This window comes from Callorhinus ursinus, unplaced genomic scaffold (genome assembly GCF_003265705.2).
Source record: "Callorhinus ursinus isolate GAN/ISIS: 27379988/994484 unplaced genomic scaffold, GSC_fseal_2.0 scaffold90, whole genome shotgun sequence".
Classification (NCBI taxonomy): Eukaryota; Metazoa; Chordata; class Mammalia; order Carnivora; family Otariidae; genus Callorhinus; species Callorhinus ursinus.
Window position 1 is genome coordinate 2,543,388 of NW_027397152.1, and position 23,445 is coordinate 2,566,832.

Below are 23,445 nucleotides of genomic sequence, written 5' to 3' on the forward strand. Positions count from 1 at the left end.
TGGGGTAACTGAGGGGTGTTTCTGTAGGTGGAGTAGAAAGGAAGGGAGGGGACTGCTAAATGGAGTCATCCTTTGGAGATGATCCTATCCCTCCCCCTGCTCCCCTGACAGACTGATCAGAGGTGGCCTCAGTCTGTCTTGGTGCGGGAGCCCCACACTGTCCCACTGCATCTTGAGTATTCCCCTGTACGAAGGCCTTTTTCAGATACTGGGAGAGAAATGGATGAAGGAGAACAATCTAGTTGCCGAGATAAAGTACATAAAGGTAGAATTCAAAGGATCACTGCCATCCACCTCGTCGGTTAATATTTGTCAGTATGTATCAAAATTTTAAAATGCATGTATACTCTGACTTAGCAGTTTGATTTCTAGGAATTTATCATATGTGTGTATGTGCACGTGGGTGTGTATATATATATACATCCTTTAAATAAATAGACATAAGTGGACACATACACATATGCGGCATAACGCTTGAAAGTTAAAGCTTGAAAACAACAATTAAGGTCCATTAGTAGAGGAGCAGCTAAATAAATTAAAATCATTTATGTTGTGGAATACTCTGCAGCCATTGGAAAGAATTAGGTAGAACTTGATGTGCTGTTTTTTAAGTCTCTAAAATGTATTGAGAAAGGTAAGATGCAGTACAGTTTATATAGTATGTTCTTGTTTATGTTTTTAAAAATGATTTCAAAAGCTATAAGTGCTTCTTTTTTTTTAAGTTTATTTATTTTAGAGAGAGAGAGCAGGGGGAGGGGCAGAGGAAGAGGGAGAGTCTCAAGCAGACTTTACTCTAAGCGTAGAGCCCTATGCGGGGCTCTAGCTCATGACCCTGAGATCACCATGACCCTGAGTTGAAACCAAGAGTCTTGGTTAGTCAGTTGCTTAACTGACTGAGTCACCCAGGCGCCCAAAGCTAAATGTGTTTCTATGTGCATAAAAAATTCTAGAAGGATCCAAAAGGTTGCCTCTAGAGAAGGAGTCAGAAATTTTGAATAAGGGGGAGATTTATTTGTAATACTGTACATCTTTTGATAGTATTTTGATTTTTTACCATGGGCTTATAATACTTTTTGAATACCTAAAAAAAATAGTTTAAGAAATAACATCACTATAAAATAACTTTAGACAAATCTTGACTTACTTTGTATGTCATCTCCGACAAGTATTGGTTGAAGAACTACTTCCCAATACAATTTTTAGCTTTTGATAATCTTTATATATAAACTGAAGTCATGCAAATGAATTGTAATATGACACTGAGCAGATTATGATCACAGACTATCTGCTGGGGAATTTTAAGTACCATGTAACCAAAACAAATGAAATAGGGACACCTGGGTAGCTCAGTCGGTTAAGTGTTTGCCTTCGGCTCAGGTCATGATCCCGGGGTCCTGGGATCGAGTCCTGCATCGGGCTCCTTGCTCAGCGGGAAGCCTGCTTCTTCCTCTCCCTGCCGCTTCCCCCGCTTGGGTTCCCTCTCTCTCTCTGACAAATAAAATCTTAAAAAAAAAATAATTTGAGGCACTGTCTACATTACTGTCTTTCTCTGGCATGTTAAGTGAGAATGACTGTACCTATGCTTTCTGATAAATATGAATCCAGAAAAGTTGTAAATAATGTAAATAAACGTTATTGATGGTAGATAAGAAAGTTTCCAAATTGTGCAAGACTGTTGAATCACAGATCTGTACTTCTGAAACAAATAATGCAACATATGTTAAGAAAAAAAAAAAGGAAGAAGAAGATAGCAGGAGGGGAAGAATGAAGGGGAGTAAGTCAGAGGGGGAGACGAACCATGAGAGACGATGGACTCTGAAAAACAAACTGAGGGTTCTAGAGGGGAGGAGGGTAGGGGGATGGGTTAGCCTGGTGATGGCTATTAAAGAGGGCACATTCTGCATGGAGCACGGGGTGTTATGCACAAACAATGACTCATGGAACACTACATCAAAAACTAATGATGTAATATATGGTGATTAACATAACAATAAAAAATTTAAAAAAAAGTTTCCAGATGTGTAAGATTTATCATTTTTTTTTAAAGATTTTATCTGTTTATTCATGAGAGACAGAGAGAGAGAGAGGCAGAGGCAGAGGGAGAGGGAGAAGCAGACTCCCCGCTGAGCAGGGAGCCCAATGCGGGGCTCCATCCCAGGACCCTGGGATCGTGAACTGAGCCAAAGGCAGACTCTTCACCGACTGAGCCACCCAGGAGCCCCTATTATTATTAATTTTCTATAATGGAAATTCTTTCCTTTATTCTCCAAAACTGTGAAAATTATCAGAGTGATTATTTGATTCAGCCTAGCCAAATGAAACCCCATTTCCCTTATTCCCTCTTTTTCCTACCAAACAGTGACCAAGTTGCCAAATGAATGAGTCCCTTTTATGTTGGGAAGTGGGAAGTAAAAGAAGAGAGTCATGGGGAGCAGTTCAGGCAAATTCTTTTAAAAAGGGTAGAAAGAGGAATGTATATTTGGTGCTAATATAAGTGCTTGCAAAAATACTATTTTCTATATTTCTCCACTTGTATGTGGATTGAGAAAGAGGGTTGGGAAATTTGATAGCTAGTGAGACTCACAGTTTCTCCCTGCCTGGAAGAGGTAACCCATGTCAAGAGGTAACCATCACCACATGAGTGGAACGTTCTCTGGGCTGTGTATGTTCTAAGGTAACTCCGTTTCTCATTGCAGAAAAACGCCTGTCTAGGGGCATCTCCCACGCCAGCTCCAGCATTGTTTCCCTGGCCCGGTCCCATGTCTCCTCCAATGGTGGGGGTGGGGGGAGCAGTGAGCACCCCCTGGAAATGCCCATCTGTGCCTTCCAGCTTCCAGATCTCACTGTGTACAACGAAGACTTCCGCAGCTTCATAGAGAGAGACCTTATTGAACAGTCCATGCTGGTTGCCTTGGAACAGGCAGGTCAGTGAGTGCTTCTTTTCCTGGGCTCTTCCTTCTGCTCTTCACCTGCAGGCAGCCACATGGAGGGGCTCGCCTTGACCAGTTAGCTTCCTGTTTAAATGTGGGAGCTGACTGCAAAGTCAAGAATCAGTCAGATCAACATGTACTGAGCTAGGTCCTTCTTTTCGGGACACAAATTTGACACTTTCCCCTGGAAATTTCTTGTTTGATGGAAGGGAAACCAGATATACACCTGAAAGGCCCAGGAATCCAATACCTAAAAATCCATACATGGGGCAAAAAAAGTACAAATGAGTTATAATTGGCTCTGGAACACCCTTGTGACCAGAAAGAACCAATACTATAGATGATGTACAATGGCGATTAATTTAAAAGTCCCATTTGTTTATATGAGCCTTTCCCGGAGATTTATTTACCTTTAAAGTTGTGCTTGTCTTAAATTACTGTTAAAATTAGTTAATATGGTGGGCGAGGCTGCTGGGAATTCTGGGAAATCTAGTCAGGTATTAAACTTACTTAGAAGACAGACTGGGGGCTGGGAGGTGGGGGCATGGGAAAGAAGCTTTCATTTTTCATTTGTACCCCTGTATAGTAACTGTGTGCATCTATTTATAGTTTTTTAAAAAGTTAACAAGTTATCTGGCTAGTGAGATTATAGGCCAGTTTTCTTTCTGTTGCCTTTTCAGTAATTCAAGAAAACTTTTAAGCATGATTCATGAAATATTTTCCTCATGTGAATAATGGATCAGCAATTGTGGGATGACTGTACAGAATCGAGACTCATTTTCTAAGGTGTTTCATGTGCTTTGTCTTGTTGCTCATGTCTTTAAAGTCATACCACATACAAGCTGACATGCTGTCATATATGCAGATGATACTTACGTGACATGAATACATGCTTTGGGTTGTTTTTCTTTTACTGATGATGGATTTGTGCTGAGCTTCATTGTTAACGATGTTTACTGGTCTCCTGAGCAAAGTGAAGGAATCAGAGCCGGACCAAGTAGCCAACACAGATTTCAGCCTATGACCTTGACCCCATCATCTAACCCAGAGTTGCTCAATCTCAGCACAGTTGACATTTAGGACCAGATAATTCTTTGTTGTGTGAGCTGCCTGGTACATTATATTATGTTTAGCAATCTCTCTGGCCTCTACCCACTAGATGCCAGTAGCATCCCCCCACCAGTTGTGACAACCAAACACATGTCTAGATATTGCCAAATGTCCCCTTGGATATTTGTTAGATCAGTGGTCCCCATGTAAGAACTGCTGATCTCACCAATCATGCTCTCCAGGTTCTGATCGACTAGGTATAAGTGAAGAAGATATAAGGAGTGACAGTATTTTGGGTAGGCTTCCTAGAGGAGGCAAGTTTGGAGTCTGTTTTAGAGCTACGGAAGTGGGAAGGGCTTTATGGATAATCTGCTCCTCTCCTTTTCCTTCTTTTTCCGTAGGGCGTTTGAACTGGTGGGTGAGTGTGGACGCTACCTGCCAGAGGCTGCTTCCTTTGGCAACTACTGGGGATGGAAACTGCCTCCTGCATGCAGCCTCTCTGGGTGAGTCTTGAAAATGGTGTTCCACACCCTCAGAAAGGAAGCAATAGAATTAAATCTCATGTGCAGGACTTAATCCACTAACCTTGATCTTAGGCAGAAGTGATCGTACAGCATGTGTGCGTGTGTGTGCGTGTGTGTGTGTGCATGCATGGGCATGGGCATGCAAGAGGGGATGGAAGAGAGCCCTGCCCTGGCTTTTCAGTCTTGTTCAGAGAGAATATGGAGAACACAGGATTTAGCATGGGTCCCACTCTGAGAGCTATCCCCCAGAAGTATTGAGCAGCAAGTATGTAAGGAAGATAAAGCTATGTGTGTATATCATTCTACTTAATATTTATTCTTTTGGTATATAGAAAAGATGTTTTCATCAGTTTTTATGAGATTTGTTTAATTATGAAACTTATTTTATAATTCAGTATGTTTTTTGCCTTAGATTTTTTAAATTTTTATTAGCATATAATGTATTATTTGTTTCAGGGGCACAGGTCTGTGATTCATCAGCCTTACACAATTCACAGCGCTCACCATAGCACATACCCTCCCCAGTGTCCATCACCCAGCCCCCCCCAACCCCCACCCCCCTCCACTCCAGCAACCCTCAGTGTGTTTCTTGAGATTAAGAAGAGTCTCTTATGGTTTCTCTCCCGCTCTGGTTTTGTCTACTTTCATTTTTCCCTTCCTTCCCCTGTGATCCTCTGTCTTGTTTCTCAAATTCCTCATATCAGCAAGGTCATAGGATACATGTCTTTCTCTGATTGACTTATTTCACTCAGCATAACACCCTCCAGTTCCACCCACGTCGTTGCAAATGGCAGGATTTCATTTTTTTTTTGATGGCTGCGTAATATTCCACCACGTCTTCTTCATCCATTCATCTGCCGATGGACATCTGGGCTGTTTCTGCAGTTAGGCTATTGTGGACATTGCTGCTATAAACATCGGGGTGCACGGGCCCCTTCGGATCCCGACATTTGTATCTTTGGGGGAAATACCCCGTAGTTGCCTTCGATTTTAAAGAAGTCCTCATATTCCAACCATACCTCCCGCTTTAATGCTGACTGCCATTTGCCAGACCCATCTTCTCTGCTGCGACTCTGTATATTAGTTTGTTAGACTTGCATACGAGTAAGGGGCTTTCTGTCAGGGGTTTGTAGGATGTGGTAGATCCCCCACTTTTAAGTTCTCGAAGTTTCTGAACCTCCAGAGTAAGGAACATCTTTTCTCTCATTTTTAAGTACCTCTCCCCGAAGTCACAGGGGTTTGTTTGAACCTGGCCTTCAGCCTGATTTCTTTGATGCTAGGGTATGTGCAGCATAATTAATAAAGGTGTCCTGCTGGTATGTTTTCTTGCCACAGGCATGTGGGGTTTCCATGATCGGGACTTGATGCTGCGGAAAGCTTTGTATGCGCTGATGGAGAAAGGAGCCGAGAAGGAAGCATTAAAGCGGCGCTGGAGGTGGCAGCAAACACAGCAGAATAAAGAGGTGAGGGAGTTTGGGTGGGAGCACCTTGTCCCCCAGAGTTAGCTACGGGAAATGCTCAGTGTGTACCAGTAGGCAGTGTCTCCTGGTGCTTAATTGGTGGTACTCCCCTTGTAATCCTAGAAATTGTAGAAAATGCAGAAGACACCACAGGGCCCATGCCTTTCTGATACAGTCATGAGAACTAGTATGGGGAAGCTGAGACCCATAGAGGAGGTAGCTAACATTGTGCTTCTTACCTGATAGACGCCAAGTCTTCAGTAGAAATCTTTTGCAAAACAAGATATGATAAGTCCACAGGATTTTTGTATTGTTTGTGGGTTTTGTGCTTATAATAAGGCTAGACCAGTTTTTAAGGACTTATGTTTTCAATTCTTAGGGAAATGTAAATGCTTAAAAATGTTGTTGGCTGTATGTACTCTTTGCTTTTCATATACTCGGTTTGTTTGTTTAAAAATTTTAAAAACATGCCTGTTAAATTGAGTTTGAATGGTACTTCTCAGGAGTTCAGCAGATGTTGAGACTGTTTTTGTATAAGAAAGTAACAATGGACTGTTTGTACTTTCCATCCCCGTAACGGGGGTTGAGCTAACTATGGCCTGTGGGACAAATCCCACCAACGGTTTTGTAAAAAAAAAAAAAAGAAAAGAAAAGTTTAATTGGAACACAGCCCTCCCCATTCATTTATGTATGTTTGTTTATGTTAAGTGCTTTCCTTGTGTAGAATAGAACAGCAGCAGAACAGAGTAGTTGCATATGGCCCCCAAAGCCTAAAAGATTTACTGTCTGCAATTACAATGGAGCAATAAAAGAGTTTGCTGACCCCTCACTTTAATAATGACACTGTACACTTACATAAAGATAACAGGTCTCCCTCTTTCCTTTTCCCCTGGTTCTCTCTCTGTCTTCTGTGTTTATCTTGTGCTCTTTGTGAATATCTTTTTTTTTTTTTGCCATGTATATGGCTAGGTGCTCTGGCATAAATATGGGACTATCTCTTCAGAAACTTTCCTTTTTCTTTCATCTTCTTTCTTGTTGCCTTTTATTGCTCTATCATAACTGGCCATTATGTAGAACTAAGAGGGTTTTTTTAGTTATTAAAATTTTATATACTGAAGATTAAAATATGAAGGTAGAATGTGTCATGTTTCTCTCTTAAAAACAAAGAGCCCGATTGTTAAAATTAGGATGGTATTAAGCTCAGAATGGAGTCTTTGATCAGCCAATCTGCCCCAGAGGATTCCTGAGGGAAATAAACGCACAAGGGCAAGGCCAAGTAAATGGCATTCTTTATTACTGCCAAGTCCCATGGCTCCTTGGTGAGCTGAGCTGGACCTTGTGGAGAGCTTCTTTTGCTTAAGCTAGAGCCAGCCTAAAGTTTGCCTTCCTCACTATTGAATTCACACCATCCCTGAACCTTACATCTGGCACTCCAGAGTCAAGAAAAGGCCGAACTAGAGCATTCAGCTATTAAGTAGAAGTGACAACAATAGAGAATAGGTATGCCCAATTCTAGCTATTAAGCTATTGTAGTTATTTTAAAGGTGGGGCTAGATTATTATGGCTTTAGCCAGGAGACCCAGAAATACCCGAGTTCTGTTCTTGGTCAGCCACCTGTTCCCCCTCAAAGTCCCCAGTGGAAATACATGCATAGAGAGTAGTGGCTATCAAAGGAGCAATATTTTACTCCTTTTGCCCAGCACATTAAAAGTTCCATATTGGAAATGTGGCCTAGAGAATTGTTTTAGTTGAGACTATTTATAGCATTATGCTGCACCTTAGGCATAGGAATGGAGGGAGGCATGAGGGACTGCGGGGCTTCTTTAAATCAGGACCAAAACTCCATAGGGACTAAATTGGTTTTGATTTCCCAGGCCTTCTTGTTTTGTGTTGAAGTTAGTGGTCAAGCCCAATAAGGATGGGGCGCCTGGCTGGCTCAATAGGTAGAGCATGCAGCTCTTGACCTGGGGGTCATGAATTTGAGCTCCACCTTGGGTGTAGAGATTGTTTAAATGAATAAACAACAACAAAGTCAAACCAGTAAGGACATTTTCAGGCTGGCAGGGTACGCCACCTAGTGGCTGCATATATGAAAACAGGAAACTGAAATAGGTGAGAGGAAGACAAGAGTGACCAGAGCACCCAGTCAGTACGTTACTGCCTGTGCATTGTTCTTTTTATTTTTAATTGAGAAGCTTCGTTACAGCATTTTACAAAGAGAACATAACTTTGTCATTTTGTTATTATTAAAGTAAAATGTGGGCACCTGGGTGGCTCAGTGGGTAAAGCATCTGCCTCCCTCTGCCCCTCCCCCCTGCTCATGCTCTCTCTCGCTCTCTCTCAAATAAATAAATAAAATCTTAAAAAAAAAAGTAAAATGTGCTAAAACAGCTCTTTAGTTCTTAAATTTGCTCCTCATGCCCCTCATATTTTCAGTGTGATTCTTTCTACTGTCAGTGTGTGTTTAAGCAGTATAAGCTCATTTAAATACTAATGTTAAGCCAAATACAATTAACAACATAGACTTGTCTGCCAAAGTATCATATACCTCCTAAAGCAAATGGTATTTTTAAATTGTTTGTCCACTTCTCCAATCCCCTTGATAAAAGTTATAGTTTCACTCAGCATGTATTTATTAATTACTGATCACATCATAGGCACTATAGCATATTGCCTGAAACACGGTCCTGGCCCTTACGAGTAGGAGGAGGAGATGGACATGTAAATACATAACTGTACCAACTGTGATAGAGTCTGTACGGCAGTTGAGGAGAGAGGGCACAAAGGAAGGAGTGGGTCTACCAGGAAGATTCAGGAAAGGCTTCATAAAAAACATACTTGAGTCGTCTCCTGACAGTTGAGAAATTATTCACCAGGTGGATAGGGAGTGGGCTGCTCCAAGCGGAAGGAACAAGCCAGACAAAAGCTCAAGTACAAAGCAACGCAGTGCATTCAGGGAACTACAGCTAATTAAATGACATGTTAGAGAGGTGGGTAGGGGCCAGAAAGTGGACTTTGTATGCTACACTTAAGGATTTTGAACTATATCTGATAGGTCATGATGGTTCTTTTTTTTTTTTTAATAGATTTTATTTATTTGAGAGAGCGAGCCAGCATGAGCAGGGCGGGGGCAGGGTGGGCAGAGGGAGAAGCAGACTCCCTGAGCAGGGAGCCCAATGCAGGACTCAATCCCAGGATCCTGAGATCATGACCTGAGCTGAAGGCAGACGCTTAACTGACTGAGCCACCCAGGCGCCCCAGGTCATGATGGTTCTTAAGATAATTTGTAGTAGGAAGCAAAGATCAGATTTTAATTTTAGAAAAATCTTTCTGGTAACATTGTAGAAAATGAATCAGAGGAATGCTTGACTGGAAGTAGTAAAACCAGTTAAGGGTCCATTACAGTAGTTCATGCTTAATAATTGTTGACTAAGGAATCCAGGTGTGGGGTGGGTAAAAGAGGAATCTTCAGTAAGTCCCTCGTTTCTAGCTTGGGTGTTTGGGTGATATTCAGTGCTATTCACTAAGGCAGGAATATAGGAAGAAGAGTGGGTTTTGGAAGAGGTAGGAGTTCAGGTTTTCACTGTATAGAGTTTGAGGCAGTCATGGGCAGGTGGCAAACTTCAGTAGGCAGCTGTATGTGAATATAGAAATTAAGAGGAGGTCTGGGATGGAGAGGGAGATTTTAGCATCCTGAGCATATAGACGGCAGTAGATGAGATTATGGCAGTAGAAGAGATCACCCAGAAGGAACCAAGGCTGCTAATATTATTGACACAACACCAATACTTCTAGGGTAGACAGAGTTGAGAGAGATAGGAGAAAGTAGTGTTGCAGAAGCGAAAGGAGAAGGAAGTTTAATGAGGAGTTGAAATGCTACTTGAAGACTAAGAAAGACGAGAACCAAAGAGAAGGTCATTGTCCTTTGCCAGAGTCAGTTAGGTGAAGTGGTGTAAGTGGGGCAAGGGGTGTAGCCTGGACTGAAGTGGGCTGAAAAAGAATGGAAGAAAAAGAAGTGTAAGAGAGAGCATAGACTATTCTTTTGTGGACCTTGACTAGGAAAGGGAGAAGACTTTGTAGTACACGTTGTAAGCCAAGTGCTAAGAGAGTAGGGAGTGGGGCACTGTGAGTGAGTTGAATAGCTGCTGCCTCGTGAACCTAGCCTCTAACTGCTTGATCTCCCCTGCCTGTCTTTCACGCAGTCAGGCCTGGTGTACACAGAGGATGAATGGCAGAAGGAATGGAATGAGCTGATCAAGCTTGCCTCGAGTGAACCCCGCATGCATCTAGGTTCCAATGGAGCCAACTGTGGTGGGTGAGTATGGCTAACGTGGTTGGGGGTAGGAAGTAATATTTACTGAGTCCTCAGTGTCCAAAGAACTTCTTGCTAGGGGGATGTTAGAAGGAAAGAGAGGGGCTGTGGCAAGGGTACAGAAGGGTGTAACAGCACGGTACGTTCTAGAAACTACAAGTAGTTGGGCATTGCCAGAATACCGAGTACATGGTATAGAGTGCTAGATGAGGCTGGATAACCAGAGTTTTGTGTGCCATGCTGAGGTTTCTGTTGTACCATGCTGAGGAATTAAAATCGTATCCTATCCAGACTTTGAGAAATTGTAGGACATGACTCAGTTTTCTCAATAAATATACTGCAAGGAAAATAAAAAGGGAGAGGGAACCTAAGTTTAAAGACACTTACACAAATCAACCAGTGGGAATGTGTGGACATTTATGAGACAGCTGGGGAAACGTGAACAATGTCTACATGTTTAATTGTTAATTTTTTTAAAGTGTGATATTAATGGTTGTGTGGTTGTTTTTAAAAGGAGTCCTTTATTTTTTATTTATTTATTTTTTTAAAAAATATTTTATTTATTTGACAGAGAGAGACACAGCGAGAGAGGGAACACAAGCAGGGGGAGTGGGAGAGGGAGAGGGAGAAGCAGGCTTCCTGCGGAGCAGGGAACACAATGCGGGGCTTGATCCTAGGACCCCGGGATCATGACCTGAACCAAAGGCAGACGCTTAAGGACTGAGCCACCCAGGCGCCCCAGGAGTCCTTTATTTTTTTAGAGATAGAAGCTGAAAAATTTATGGATGAAATGATATCTAGGATTTGATTCAAAATAATCTGGTGGGGTGGGGGTGGGGCCTAATAGGGAACTAGATCAAGGTCTAGGTGAAACAACATTGACCATGTGTTTTATAATTGTTGAGGCTGGGTGATGGATACGTGAGAGTTTAGGTATAATATTCTTTCTAGTTTTGAATGTTTAAAATTTTGAAATTTTCTGTAACATAACGTTAAAAATTATAACCTGTCCAGACTTTATTGTGCATAAGAATAATCTGGGAGGCTTGTTAAAGTGCAGATTTGGGGACCTCCACCCTAAGGAAGTTCAGTTGAGTTGGACTGAGCTGTGGCCTAGAAATCTGCATTTGTACCAAGTACCCAGTATTGAATAACATTGCTGTTGGGGTCAGGAAGCCACTGAATTGTGTGTATGCTGGTGACCGGAGCAAATTCGTGTATTTGAACACACTGCTAGCAGAGCGGGTGATGAAGTGGAGGGCATTGAGACTGGGTGCAGTTGTAGTAATCCGGGAGAGAGGCCATGGGTGTGAACAAGAGGGGTGGGTTGCAGACAGGCTGGAGGAGATAGATAGGAGAGAGACACGTAAGAGATGGAATCAGTCAAGCCAGGTGATTAATTAAGATGAAAGATAAAGAAGAGTAACTATTTCACAGATTTCTGATTACGCTACTAGGTAGATATGGTGAGGGTGAGATGCTCTTCTTCACGTAAGGGAACATAAGAGGAATTTTTTTTTTTTTGTAGGACATGATGCATGTGATGTGTGGGTGGTTGTAGGTAAAGTGAGGCTACACAGTTGTGTCCTGAGCTACAGGATAAAGCAAATAGGGGAAGGCTATTGAGCAAGATTGGTTTTAACAGAGGGATTACCTCCAGATTCCTAACACTGTTTTAGCCTTAGGGCCTTCAAATCTCTTTTCTTGGATTTCCCCATCTCTGAAACGGGAATAGAAACAACCACCATAGCATAAAATAATCAGCTATGTCCATGGCAGCTTTAAGATTAAAAAACCAGGAAAAGGGGGTGCCTGGGTGGCTCAGTCATTGTGCGTCTGCCTTCGGCTTGGGTCATGATCCCAGGGTTCTGGGATCGAGCCCCGCGTCAGGCTCCCTGCTCAGCAGGAAGCCTGCTTCTCCCTCTCCCCCTCCCCCTGTTTGTGTTCCCTCTCTCACTGTGTCTTTCTCTGTCAAATAAATAAACAAAATCTTAAAAAAAAGAAAAGGAAAGAAAACCAGGAAAGGACATTCCTCTTTTTCCTCTTTGTGGAACTGATCTTCAGGGGTGTCTTGTTTGGTTTTCTTCCCTCTCCCCTCCGCGGCGCCCCTTCCACTCTCTCCCCTCCTGCAACTCTAGGGTGGAGAGTTCAGAGGAGCCTGTATATGAGAGCCTAGAAGAATTCCACGTCTTTGTCCTTGCCCATGTGCTTAGGAGGCCCATAGTCGTCGTGGCCGACACCATGCTGAGGGACTCTGGTGGGGAAGGTGAGTCAGTCCTCGGTGCCCTGAGCACCTTCTATTTGCAGAGCCTTGGGCTAAGCACTGGGAGGAGGGAAGGAAGGGGCTATATGGACCCTTGGGGAGAAACAAGGTATACATTAGGACAATGCAAAATTCTCAAGAGATCGAGAGCAAAGCAGTTGGGGTTAATTGATGAGGCTTCTTAAGAAAGCCTGCTTCTCCCTCTCCCGCTCCCCCTGCTTGTGTTCCCTCTCTTGCTCTGTCTCTCTCTGTCAAATAAATAAATAAAATCTTTAAAATAAATAAATAGATAGATAGAATGATTAACTAGGGGTTAGAGTGAGTAAAAGGGGGGAGCTCCCTTGGAAGAGTGGGGTGTGGGGATTGCCCTCTAGGCAAGAACACATCCTGAATAACAGACTTTGTGGTTTGCTGCAGCGTTCGCCCCTATTCCCTTTGGGGGAATCTATCTGCCCTTGGAGGTCCCAGCCAGCCAGTGTCACCGCTCCCCTCTGGTGCTCGCCTACGATCAAGCCCACTTTTCTGCACTTGTGTCCATGGAGCAGAAGGAGAATGCCAAGGAACAAGGTGCTGAATGCGATGTTGGTGTCTTTGGTGTCAACTGGTCTGCTTTATTTTCACTTGGAAAAACTTAAATGGGAGAGAGTGTAGGAGGGAAGAACTAAGTGACATGCAAGCCCAGACAGTGCACACTGATACTGTTTTACTAAGCTAGAGATACGCCAGGGTGTTTAAATTAAAAATAAATATGTTTTGACAAAGAGCTTTGGGGAAGAACACAGTAGCCTGCCTGTATTTGCTTCTCCCTGTTCTGGAGTGAAGAGTGTGTGTATTAAGGTCATAGAACCTTCCAAGTGATGCTTTGCGACTGAGCCACCCAGGCGCCCCTGCTGTATTTGTCTTAATAATGACTTTGAATTTTTTGAATCCACATTAACCGGCAAGAACATCGTGAGTGTTTGTTGACTGACTAGGGGGGAGTCATGGAGATTAGTGGCCTAAATTGTGTGTTGGCTAGTAAGGGAAAACCAGTCTGTCTGTTTTTGATGCCAGTGTAATTCCCATGTGAAAACTGAGTGAGCTCAGTTCGAGACCTGTGATATGATCCAGCCTCCTCTTTAGTGAAGTCAGTTTGCGTTCAGTTGCCTTTCTCTCTCCTTAAGGAGACTCCTTGATGACATGTTTCTTCCTCCCCAGCTGTGATCCCACTTACAGATTCAGAGCATAAGCTGCTGCCCTTGCACTTTGCTGTGGACCCTGGAAAGGGCTGGGAGTGGGGCAAAGATGACAATGACAACGTCCGATTGGCCAGGTGAGGCAGGCATAGGCTTCCCACCTGCTAAGTGTCTCTTCCACATACAGCATCCATTTCCCTGGGGACTCTTCCTCAGCTCGGAGGCAAGACAGTCACATCCTAGCTCTGGTGTTTTGGGGAAGTTGGAGACGGCGGGGGGAGGGGGGAGCGGGGACATGTTGGGCACCAGGATTCTTACAGCATGCAGCTGCTTTTTCTCCCCACGAAAGAGGGAAATCCTGGGATTACAACTTGTTCTTTCCTTATAATGTGAGGAGTGTTCTCCTGGGATACATCCCAGAATCTCCAAAACAGTGATCAGAAAATCAAGATAATCAAGTGACACTTTTTCTCCCGGTCCAAGTGAGAGGTGTTTTATTTTATTTATGTAAAAAATTTTTTTAGGATTTCATTTTTTAAGTAACCTCTGCACACAACATGGGGCTCGAACTCACAACCCCAAGATCAAGAGCTGCATGCTTTACCAACTAAGCCAACCCATGAGAGGGGTTTTTAAATAATAGTCCGAAGTGTTAGTTTGCTTTGGATTGTTGCCTTTCTGAATTTAAATAGCAAGAAAAATGTTCTTTCTGCCAGCCCCCCTCCCTGCCACCTCCCAAAGCAGGTTTAGTCCTCGGCCTGTGCCCTCCACAGCTTCCTATGAAGAGGGTATGGATATAAAAGCTTCCTTACCTCTTACCCAGTGTTTCCTTCTTTGGGCTCCTGACACTGGGATCCAATTGAGAGGGTTTGATTTAAAAACTCAGAATTTATGGCTTTTAAAATAAGTTCTCACCTAAATATCAAAAGCTCCCTCTTAATAATATTTACACCAGCAACAATAATGGCTACTGTTCAGTAAGTATTTCCTGTTTTCCAGACATTATGCTGGGTCCTTTCCAGTACTATTTTAATCTTCACAACAGCCTTACAGGGTAGATATTATCTATGCCCATTATCAACCCCAGCTGAGTTCCAGGGAGGGTGAAGTGACTTGCCTCAAGGTCATAAAGCTTAGTACTAATTGGTGGAGCTATAATTCAGACCCCACCTTGTCTGAGTCCCAAGCCATTGTAGCCCTCTCCCATCCTACCTCCCAACTGGATCACACACTTTGCTTTTTAAAGGTCACAGGATGTTTTTAATTCTTCCTTTCTCCTCTTCACAGTGTAATCCTGTCCCTAGAGGTCAAATTGCATCTGCTGCATGGCTACATGAATGTGAAGTGGATCCCAGTGTCCTCTGATGCACAGGTGAGGACTTCTCCGACCCCACCCTTGTACATCCTTGGTTTTCAGTGACGGGGGGAACAAGGAGACCTGGCAGTGGTTTCCTTATGAATCCCTTCTGAGTGGTAGCTGACGATTCAAGGTTAGGAATAACTGGAAAATATCAGATGAGTTCCAAAAGACACTTTTTCCTGCCTTCTTACCTGTTAGTGCCCTCCATTTTCCACAGCTCCTCTCCAGCTCTGCTTTGTGTTACTAAAACACATTCTTCGAAGAAAAGTTTTCTAGACTTTTTGGTGAACTTGAGATCGTCATTACTTTGTCCCAAGCCTTATATATATAGACTTCTGTGGAGGATACCAGAGGAGACAGAATCGCTTAAGTCTCCTTAAGAGACTGATCTAGTAGGTTCTGAGGATGTCATCATTCTCCATAGAACAGGAATACAGGAACAAGGGCAGACTGACAGACTCTAGTGCTGAATGTCTAAAAGTTGAGGGGATGCGGAATGGTTAGAGTTGGTTGTGGTTAGTTAAGACTTCCTTGAGATTAATTTTGGGCAAAATCTGGCATAGACAAATTTGTTTGTTTGTTTTTTAAAGATGTTATTCATTTGAGAGAGAGAGAGACAGAGGGAGCACAAGCAGGGGGAGAGGCAGAGGGAGAGGGAGACGCAGACTCCCACTTGAGCTTGGAGCCTGACATGGGGCTCGATTCCAGGACCCAACCATCTGAGCCACCCAGGCATCCCAGGCATAGAGAAATTTGTAATTGAGGCGCCTGGGTGGCTCAGTTGGTTAATGGTCTGCCTTCGGCTCAGGTCATGATCCTGGGATCGAGCGCATCAGGCTCCCTGCTCAGTGCGGAGTCCGCTTCTCCCTCTCCCTCTGCCTGCCGCTCCCCTTGCTTGTGCTCTCTCTCTCTCTCTCTCTCTCTGTCAAATAAATAAAATCTTAAAAAAAGAGAGAGAGAAGTTTATAATAAAGGGTATTCTAGTATCTATGGAATATTCTTCCTCCTTACCCAGACGCCATGTATTGTATGGTTGCTCATTGCTCTAGAAGAACCTCCTTATTACAGAAGGGAGTCAAATTGCAGGGGGTGAGATAAAAGTTAGATATTTAGATACATCTTTCCCTGGTCCATGGGAGAGCTGACTGGAGCTGGGGAAGGACAGTGCCCTCCTGGGTGACCCTTCTCCACCATGACAACGGCCCTTTGCTGGAACTAGGCAGGCACTCCAGGGATGGAGTGCACAGGGATGTTATCAGCCCTTTTCCACGGGGCTAATTCCTGTAGCAATGCTGCAGCGAGCCCTGTGAGCCAGATGGATGGGCTAGAGGGGACTTCCCTCGCCTCAGCCCAGTGGGACAACCAGTAATCCTGTTCTTATGTCCTTCAGGCTCCCCTGGCACAACCTGAGTCCCCCACAGCCTCAGCTGGAGATGAGCCCCGGTCCACTCCTGAGTCTGGGGAATCAGACAAGGAGTCGGTTGGCAGCAGTTCTACAAGCAATGAGGGCAGCAAGCGGAAAGAGAAGTCAAAGCGAGGTCGGGAGAAAGACAAGAAGAGAGCAGATTCTGTGGCCAACAAACTGGGCAGCTTTGGCAAAACTTTGGGCAGCAAGCTCAAGAAGAACATGGGAGGCCTGATGCCCAGCAAGGGCCCGAAGCCCGGAGGGGTGGGAACGGGGTCGGGGGTAAGCAGCGGCACCGAGACCCTGGAGAAGAAGAAGAAGAACTCACTGAAGAGCTGGAAGGGTGGCAAGGAGGAGGCAGCGGGGGATGGGCCCGTGTCTGAGAAGCCCACGTCTGAGTCTGTTGGTAATGGAGGGAGCAAGTATAGCCAGGAAGTGATGCAGAGCTTGAGCATTATGAGGATTGCAATGCAAGGGGAGGGGAAGTTTATTTTTGTTGGAACCCTGAAGATGGGTCACCGTCATCAGTATCAGGAGGAGATGATCCAGCGCTACCTTTCTGATGCTGAGGAGAGATTCCTGGCCGAGCAGAAGCAGAAGGAGGCAGAGAGGAAGATCCTGAATGGAGGGGTGGGGAGTGGGCCTCCTCCAGCCAAAAAGCCAGAGCCAGATGGCGGGGAGGAGTTGCTGACTGCCCCCGCAGCAGAGTCCAAGGCAGTGGCATTCCCTGCTGGCTACCCTGGGGGCTTTACTGTCCCGAGGCCTGCTGGGGCTGGAGCCCACTGCCAGGAACCCCGGAGGCAGCTGGCCGGGGGGCCTTGGGGGGGGGGCCTACCACCCTATGCCACCTTCCCCAGACAGTGTCCTCCAGGGCGGCCCTACCCCCATCGGGACTGCATCCCGTCTCTGGAGCCAGGCAGTCACCCCAAGGATGGCCTTCACAGGGGTGCGTTGTTAGCACCCCCGTTCCGTGTGGCTGACTCCTACAGCAACGGCTTCAGAGAGCCCCCTGAGCCAGATGGATGGGCTGGAGGGCCCCGGGGGCTTCCTCCAACCCAGACCAAATGCAAACAGCCGAACTGCAGCTTCTATGGACACCCTGAGACAAACAACTTCTGCTCCTGCTGTTACAGGGAAGAACTGAGGAGGAGGGAGCGCGAACCGGGTGGGGAGCTGCTGGTGCACAGGTTCTGAGGAGGGGGAAGCCTTGGAGGGCAAGGGGGGCTAAACAAAGAGAGTTAAGCTCAGCTCATTGGCTCATCAAGACCCAGCCCCCATGTGGATGGGGCAAATGCAGTAATGTCAGTGGGAGCCTAGCCAGGAACTTCTGAAGTGTATGTGCGCGCTAGAGAGCTGCCAGGCTGGCAAGAGCAGGTCGGGGCTGGGCGGTGCCTGGAGGGCCGCGCAAGCCCTTCGTCAATCTTGCTGGGACTGAGGAGGTACAAGGGGGAAAGATGGTGATTTTGTCTCATAAGTACTTGGGTACACCCCAGGATCCAGGGGAAATGAGGGGAAGGTTTAGTGTGTGGGGGTGGGGAGGTGGGCAGAAGTCCGGGGCAGGAGCAGGCAAAGGAGGTTCTCAGTCAATAAAAGAAAAACCAGACCAAAGTTCTTGTAGGTTGGAAAAAAGCACATGACGGTGGAGTTGGGAGTGTGGAGGGAAACTGGGGAATTAGATTTGCTGTTGATTTGAATTAAGGTAGAAATTAGGGTTGGCCAAATTCTTTCTCCTGAAGGATCTGGAAAGACAAGGCAGTAATGTGTCCTCACAGGTGCTTATTAGGAGGGGGTTGGTTTAAATCCGCTTACTGAGATGGGAAAGGGAAGAACTTACAAGGGGAATCCTTTTCCTCTCAAGTTTTATTTCTTCTAAACAGCCATCTGTCATCCATTCTGGTTCGAGAGGAGATTGCTGATTGCCCCGGATCTTTTCCTCATCCTTTTTGAGGGCTGAGCTCAGCTAAGTTAAGATTGTGATTTTTTTTTTTTAACGACTTTAATTTTATTTAAAAAAAAAAAAAAGGAAAAAGTTCCCTCAGGGGAAGGGAAACGTAAGGAGAAGAGCAGCTGTGTGGGCTGAATCTTCTCCAGGTGATCTTTTGTAACTACTTAGCAATAACCACACAGTGGGGTGTGAGTGCACCCGGGGAGGGCAGGAGCCGGACAGACCTTTGGCCAGACTGTTTCAAACAAAACCAAAAACCATCCTCTGCTGCTGTGTTTCTGTAGAAAGCAACTTCTTTTGACTTTTTTTTTTAAGGAGAAGAAACAAACAAAACGACCCCATTGAGCAAAAACATTTTAAAAAATGATTTTTTTTTTCTTCCTATGATTCTTTCTCCTTCCTCTCTACTTTTGGAGAATGAACTTAACATCCCGGCTTCTTTTGTTAAGCCATAGCTGACCTTAATCTGTGGTTAGTTTATTAAAATAAGAAAAAAAATACTTTGTAAGAAGACATATTTTTGATAATAGGATTGATGTTGAAACACGGGGGTAGGGGTTAGGGGCAATTTATAAAAAGGTAGTTAGAGAAATACTATTTTAGTGAACTGTAACCACAGATCACAGATTACTCCCAATGAGCTGATCTGTCTTTGGGTTTCACCCTTTCCCTGACTCAGCCCTTTTCCCCAGAGGGTGGGAATGGGCCTATGGACACAGAAGGGGGAGCTCCTTTGCATTTTGCACAAAGCACAAGTCTGGACAGCCTTTACTCTGGCCAGCACCATTTCTAAGAGCTTTAAACTGGAGGACCTATCCTGGGCCGATTTTCCTTTTTCTTTCTTTTTTTTTTTCTGGGGAAAAAAAAACTATGCAATTGTATACACTCCTGGGTGCATATGAAGAAGGGGAATAAGTGTACTTAAGTGTCCGGAGTGTTTATTGGGGCTGTTTTTCTGTATGTGGATTTCTCTTTTGAGGTATGTACTCCTAACCCATCTCATGGAATGGCATCCCCACATTTGCTCTAAACCGGATGTGGGCTGGGTGTGTGTGTATGTGTTTTGGGGACCTGTAATTGCCATATATTGCTTCTGCCCAATCAGGAAAGTTGTCATCCCATGTCCCCCAAGACTGTCCTCTTCATTGGAACTGCTCAGAGTTTAGAAAGATTCCTCTTTCTTCAGCAGACTTGAAAGTCACTCATTTTTCAAGTCTGATAGTCTGTTGATTTAATCATTTCATATGGCTATTAATTCTTAGGCTTTTATTTGAAAATAGAATGGTTTTCAGGAAGCACTGGGGTCAAAGGAGATAGATTCCAAAGGAGGGGATGTACATATTTTTGGCCAGGGCTGGGACTACTACAAGATGAGTACTCCCCTTGGTATAGAACTTTAAGGGGTACTGAAAAACTCAGTGATTAAGATAAATACCATGTTAATGCAGTATTTAAAATACAATACAAGAAAACTCCATGATGAATAAAATATCAAAATCTTAAAGAAGGATCCAATAGGATTGAGATTAAGGTGAGGGAAATAAGCTGAATTGAGCAAGTATGGGGTTGAATCCTGTCCTTAAAATTTTGATACTTAGTTCATTGTGGATATTTTACATTGGTTTTGATGTTCAAAAAATACTGCATTAAGATAGTATGTTGGTTACTGAGTTTTGGGGCACCCCTTAAATTTTGTGCCCGAGGTGAGAGCCTTGCTCACCTCACCCTGTCTCTGGGGCTAGAACAGCACTAGTGAGACCATCACCTTGTGAACCTCCATCCCCTAAGTGCGCCCAAGCAACAGGTGGCTCCAGCTCACACCCGGCACAGCTCACCTAGCTTTCCCGGAGGCGCCCATCTCCAGCATAGGATTCTGGCCTGGACCGATAGGAATGGAAACAGACCAGGGGTTTTCCCAGAGAGTAAAGCCAGGAAAGTTTTAATTCTCCATTGGACTGCTGTGTTTGGATTTGATTTGTTATTAGATTCTAGCTAATACTTTTGTTTTTAAAAACTGAGGACAAATGAACAAAAACAGAAACCTGGTGTCATGTTTGTTTTTGTTTTGATTTATAAACTAACCAATCCCAATTTATTTGACCTCTTTTCAAATAAAAAAGGTAGAAATTCTGGGGGTTGCTTAGGAGTGAATATGATAAAATAGGACTTTATTTAGGCCCTGTTAGCTTTTTATTCAGAAATAAATTATTTTTGTTTAATTTGGGAAGGTAACTATATATTGAGGCATTAAAAAAAAATTCTCCATTCTAAGGATGACGGGCCCTGAGTCAATGGATGTTTTTCAGTAGGGATGAGTAAAGACTGTTTTGCTTTATTCTTTGAGGGGTTTGTGTGGGATGGAGGGTGAAGGAATAATGCCTGGGAAATGAAAACAGACTCTGGTTGGTTTGTGGTATTTTGGGAAGATGAGGGGGTGGAAGAGGCAAGCCCATGCAGTTACTGTGCTGGGAGAGGGGAGGAGAAGGAGACGTGACGTGCACCCAAAATGAGCAAAAATTCCTTGGTTAAGGAGGGGTATGTGGCTGAAGGGGGAGGCAGGTCCTGTCAGCCTGGCTGAGGGATGGGATCTCTCAGGCTTAAATAAGTGCACTTAGTTCTTTTAATCCAGGGCATTGGGGTACCTACTGAGGTTTTTATTGGAGAGGGGAAATATTTGGGGTTCTTATTTTTCCCCCGTTAAGACAGTGCTACCCCTCCACCCTACATTCTCCACCCCAGCCTTGATGGAGCAAGTATACTATAGGATAGGTCTCCAAATTCCTACCTTAATCTGTGTTGTTTTATTGGGAGTTACAAGATTTAATCAAAAGTTTTTCCCTCATACTGGATCCTATCAACAAAATAAAAAGATTATATCAAAACTTTTTTTTTTTTTTTAAAGATTCAGTCTCTTTATGGAGTGGGGATGGTGTGAAACTTGGTGCTGACAGGGCCTGGAGGGAAGTACTCTCCCACTCTTGGCTCGTTTCTTCTCAAGCACAACTAAAGCTTACAGACCAATAAAACAAAAGTTAGCAATGACTTCAAATCGTGTATTTGGGAAGTGATACAGAGGCAGAAAAAAATGGAACTGGTTCCGAATGGTCTCCTTTCTGAACAGCCGCACACATCCAAGGTTCCAGTCACATTTGTCTTTCCCATTAAGGCGCTTCAGTGATGGCTGTCCCCTCAGACACCAGTCGTCTTCTTCAAGCAGTCAGTGCCCCAGGCACAGATGAGAAGACAGACTTGGAAGCCCCTTCCTGGCCTGGAATCACCTGCATCTCAGATTTTTCTAATTTCTTTTTCCCTCCAGGACCTTCAACTGCAGATTCAGTGAGTCAGACAGGCACTCCTGTCTCTTTCACTTTGTTGATACCCAGCCTGCAGATAGCAGGGTGTTTTGCCCTGTACTTAAGTAGCTTAACAAAATATTTATTATGACGTCCTCATGTAGACTTTATCCATGCCACCGCCCTTCACTGGCCACGTGGGTTTGGGGGGTTAGGAAAGAGGAACGGAAGCTGGCCGAAGGTAACCGGAGAGCGGTGGGGGGTGGGGAGGACGTTGGCCTCTTTCCCGGCTTATAACTGGATCTGTGACTCATCTTGTGAGTCACTCAGCTCCACCCCCCTCCTCCAGCTGCCCCTCCCAGCAGCCTTCACTCTTGGCACAAACCTGCAACCAGACCAGGATTCTGAAAATGGAAAAATCTGATACAGCCCCTTGCTTCTGCATCCTTCCTTTCATCCACTAAAACCTCCACTGGTGTGGGGGGTACTGAGAGGTGGTCCTATTAGCCCTTGGCTGTTGCCCCTTTGCATTCCCCGTGCTCAGCCAAGTCACCCACTTTTTTCTGCCTTCCACCTCCCCCCATTCCCCTGATGTTTTTTTTCCTCTGGATGCCTCTGCTGCTGCTATACCTCAAAATATTAAGAATAGAATGAGGCTCTTGAATGAAGGGTAGTGGGGAGAGGGAAAATGGAGAATGGGATTTTAAAATTGTGGAACACAGCTCTTCCTACTGCAAGAGACCTTGGGAAATATTTCTTCCCCCAAGAGATTGAGGCCCATGGAAAGTAGGTGGGGTTGGGGGTGCTTGGGAGCTTTTAGGACTTCTAGAATAAGGCTTCTGGGCCACCTTCCTAGCAGGTGTATGCCTCTTTGTTCCAAATTAACTTCCTGTCTCACAATATCTTCATTATTTCCACAATATCAGCCAAGACAGGGAACTTTTACAGCCGAGGCCGGAAGGGTGTTTGTGCTGAGGGAAGAGAGAGTTGAGTGTCACTTTGGAAAACTGGGGCCCCCACCTAAGGTCTGCTGCCTCTGTACAGACTCAAAATCAATAAAACAGCAGCTCATTAACCCTTATTTTGTATTTCATTTCTTTCTCGCATCTAAATGCAGACTTTTGCTTCCTATCCAGGCGCCATCAACTGCAGTTCCTTTATTTCCCTCCTAGGGTCCTCCCCACCCACCTCTGCTCTGCTCCTCAGGTTGCAGGGGGGATGGTGGGGGATGGGGCTGTTGAACTGATAGAGGTTTCCAGCCCTCAGCTTTGAAGGTCCTGAACATGAATCATTAATTTGGAGATCTGGTGTCTGGGTTGGAGGGAGGGGTCATGTACCTGGAATGGGCTCTGGTTTCCCACTGGTTGTGTGTGTGTGTGTGTGTGTGTGTGTGTGTGTGTGTGTGTTGGATTAAGTAGTAAGATCTCTTCCTTGGGCCTCCCTCCACCCCCAGAACTTGCACATAAACCTGACTTGTCTGCATCCTGGATATATTTCAATTTCTCCCTCCAGTGTTCTCAGGGCACCCTCCACGTGAGGTATGTTTCATGCTCTCTGAAGAACGATGTACAAAATGCTTTAACTCCCCTCCCTCATTTCTTGGGCCTCCCCAGGCAAAAATCCCCCGAGGCCCATTTCCTACTACTTTTGTCAGGTGTGTCAGGGGAGGCCACAAGGAAGTCTAAACTGCTTTTGCATTCCTCCCACCGCACCACCCTCTTTAAGAAG

General features: G+C 44.6%; 1 protein-coding gene across 5 annotated transcripts in view; it reads left to right on the forward strand.

Moving 5' to 3' along the window:
• Positions 1 to 22,798, forward strand: part of OTUD7B (OTU deubiquitinase 7B) — a 57,424-nt gene extending 34,626 nt beyond the window's left edge. For all 5 annotated transcript variants that reach the window (XM_025858322.2, XM_073888477.1, XM_073888479.1 and 2 more), the window contains exons 4-12: positions 2,697 to 2,924; positions 4,382 to 4,483; positions 5,840 to 5,967; positions 10,167 to 10,279; positions 12,415 to 12,542; positions 12,957 to 13,106; positions 13,737 to 13,851; positions 15,002 to 15,086; positions 16,465 to 22,798. In XM_025858322.2, coding sequence (XP_025714107.1) covers positions 2,697 to 2,924; positions 4,382 to 4,483; positions 5,840 to 5,967; positions 10,167 to 10,279; positions 12,415 to 12,542; positions 12,957 to 13,106; positions 13,737 to 13,851; positions 15,002 to 15,086; positions 16,465 to 17,673 — 2,258 coding nt within the window. In that variant the 3' untranslated portion in view covers positions 17,674 to 22,798. The remainder of the gene's footprint in view (positions 1 to 2,696; positions 2,925 to 4,381; positions 4,484 to 5,839; positions 5,968 to 10,166; positions 10,280 to 12,414; positions 12,543 to 12,956; positions 13,107 to 13,736; positions 13,852 to 15,001; positions 15,087 to 16,464) is intronic.
• Positions 22,799 to 23,445: the final 647 nt, after the last annotated feature.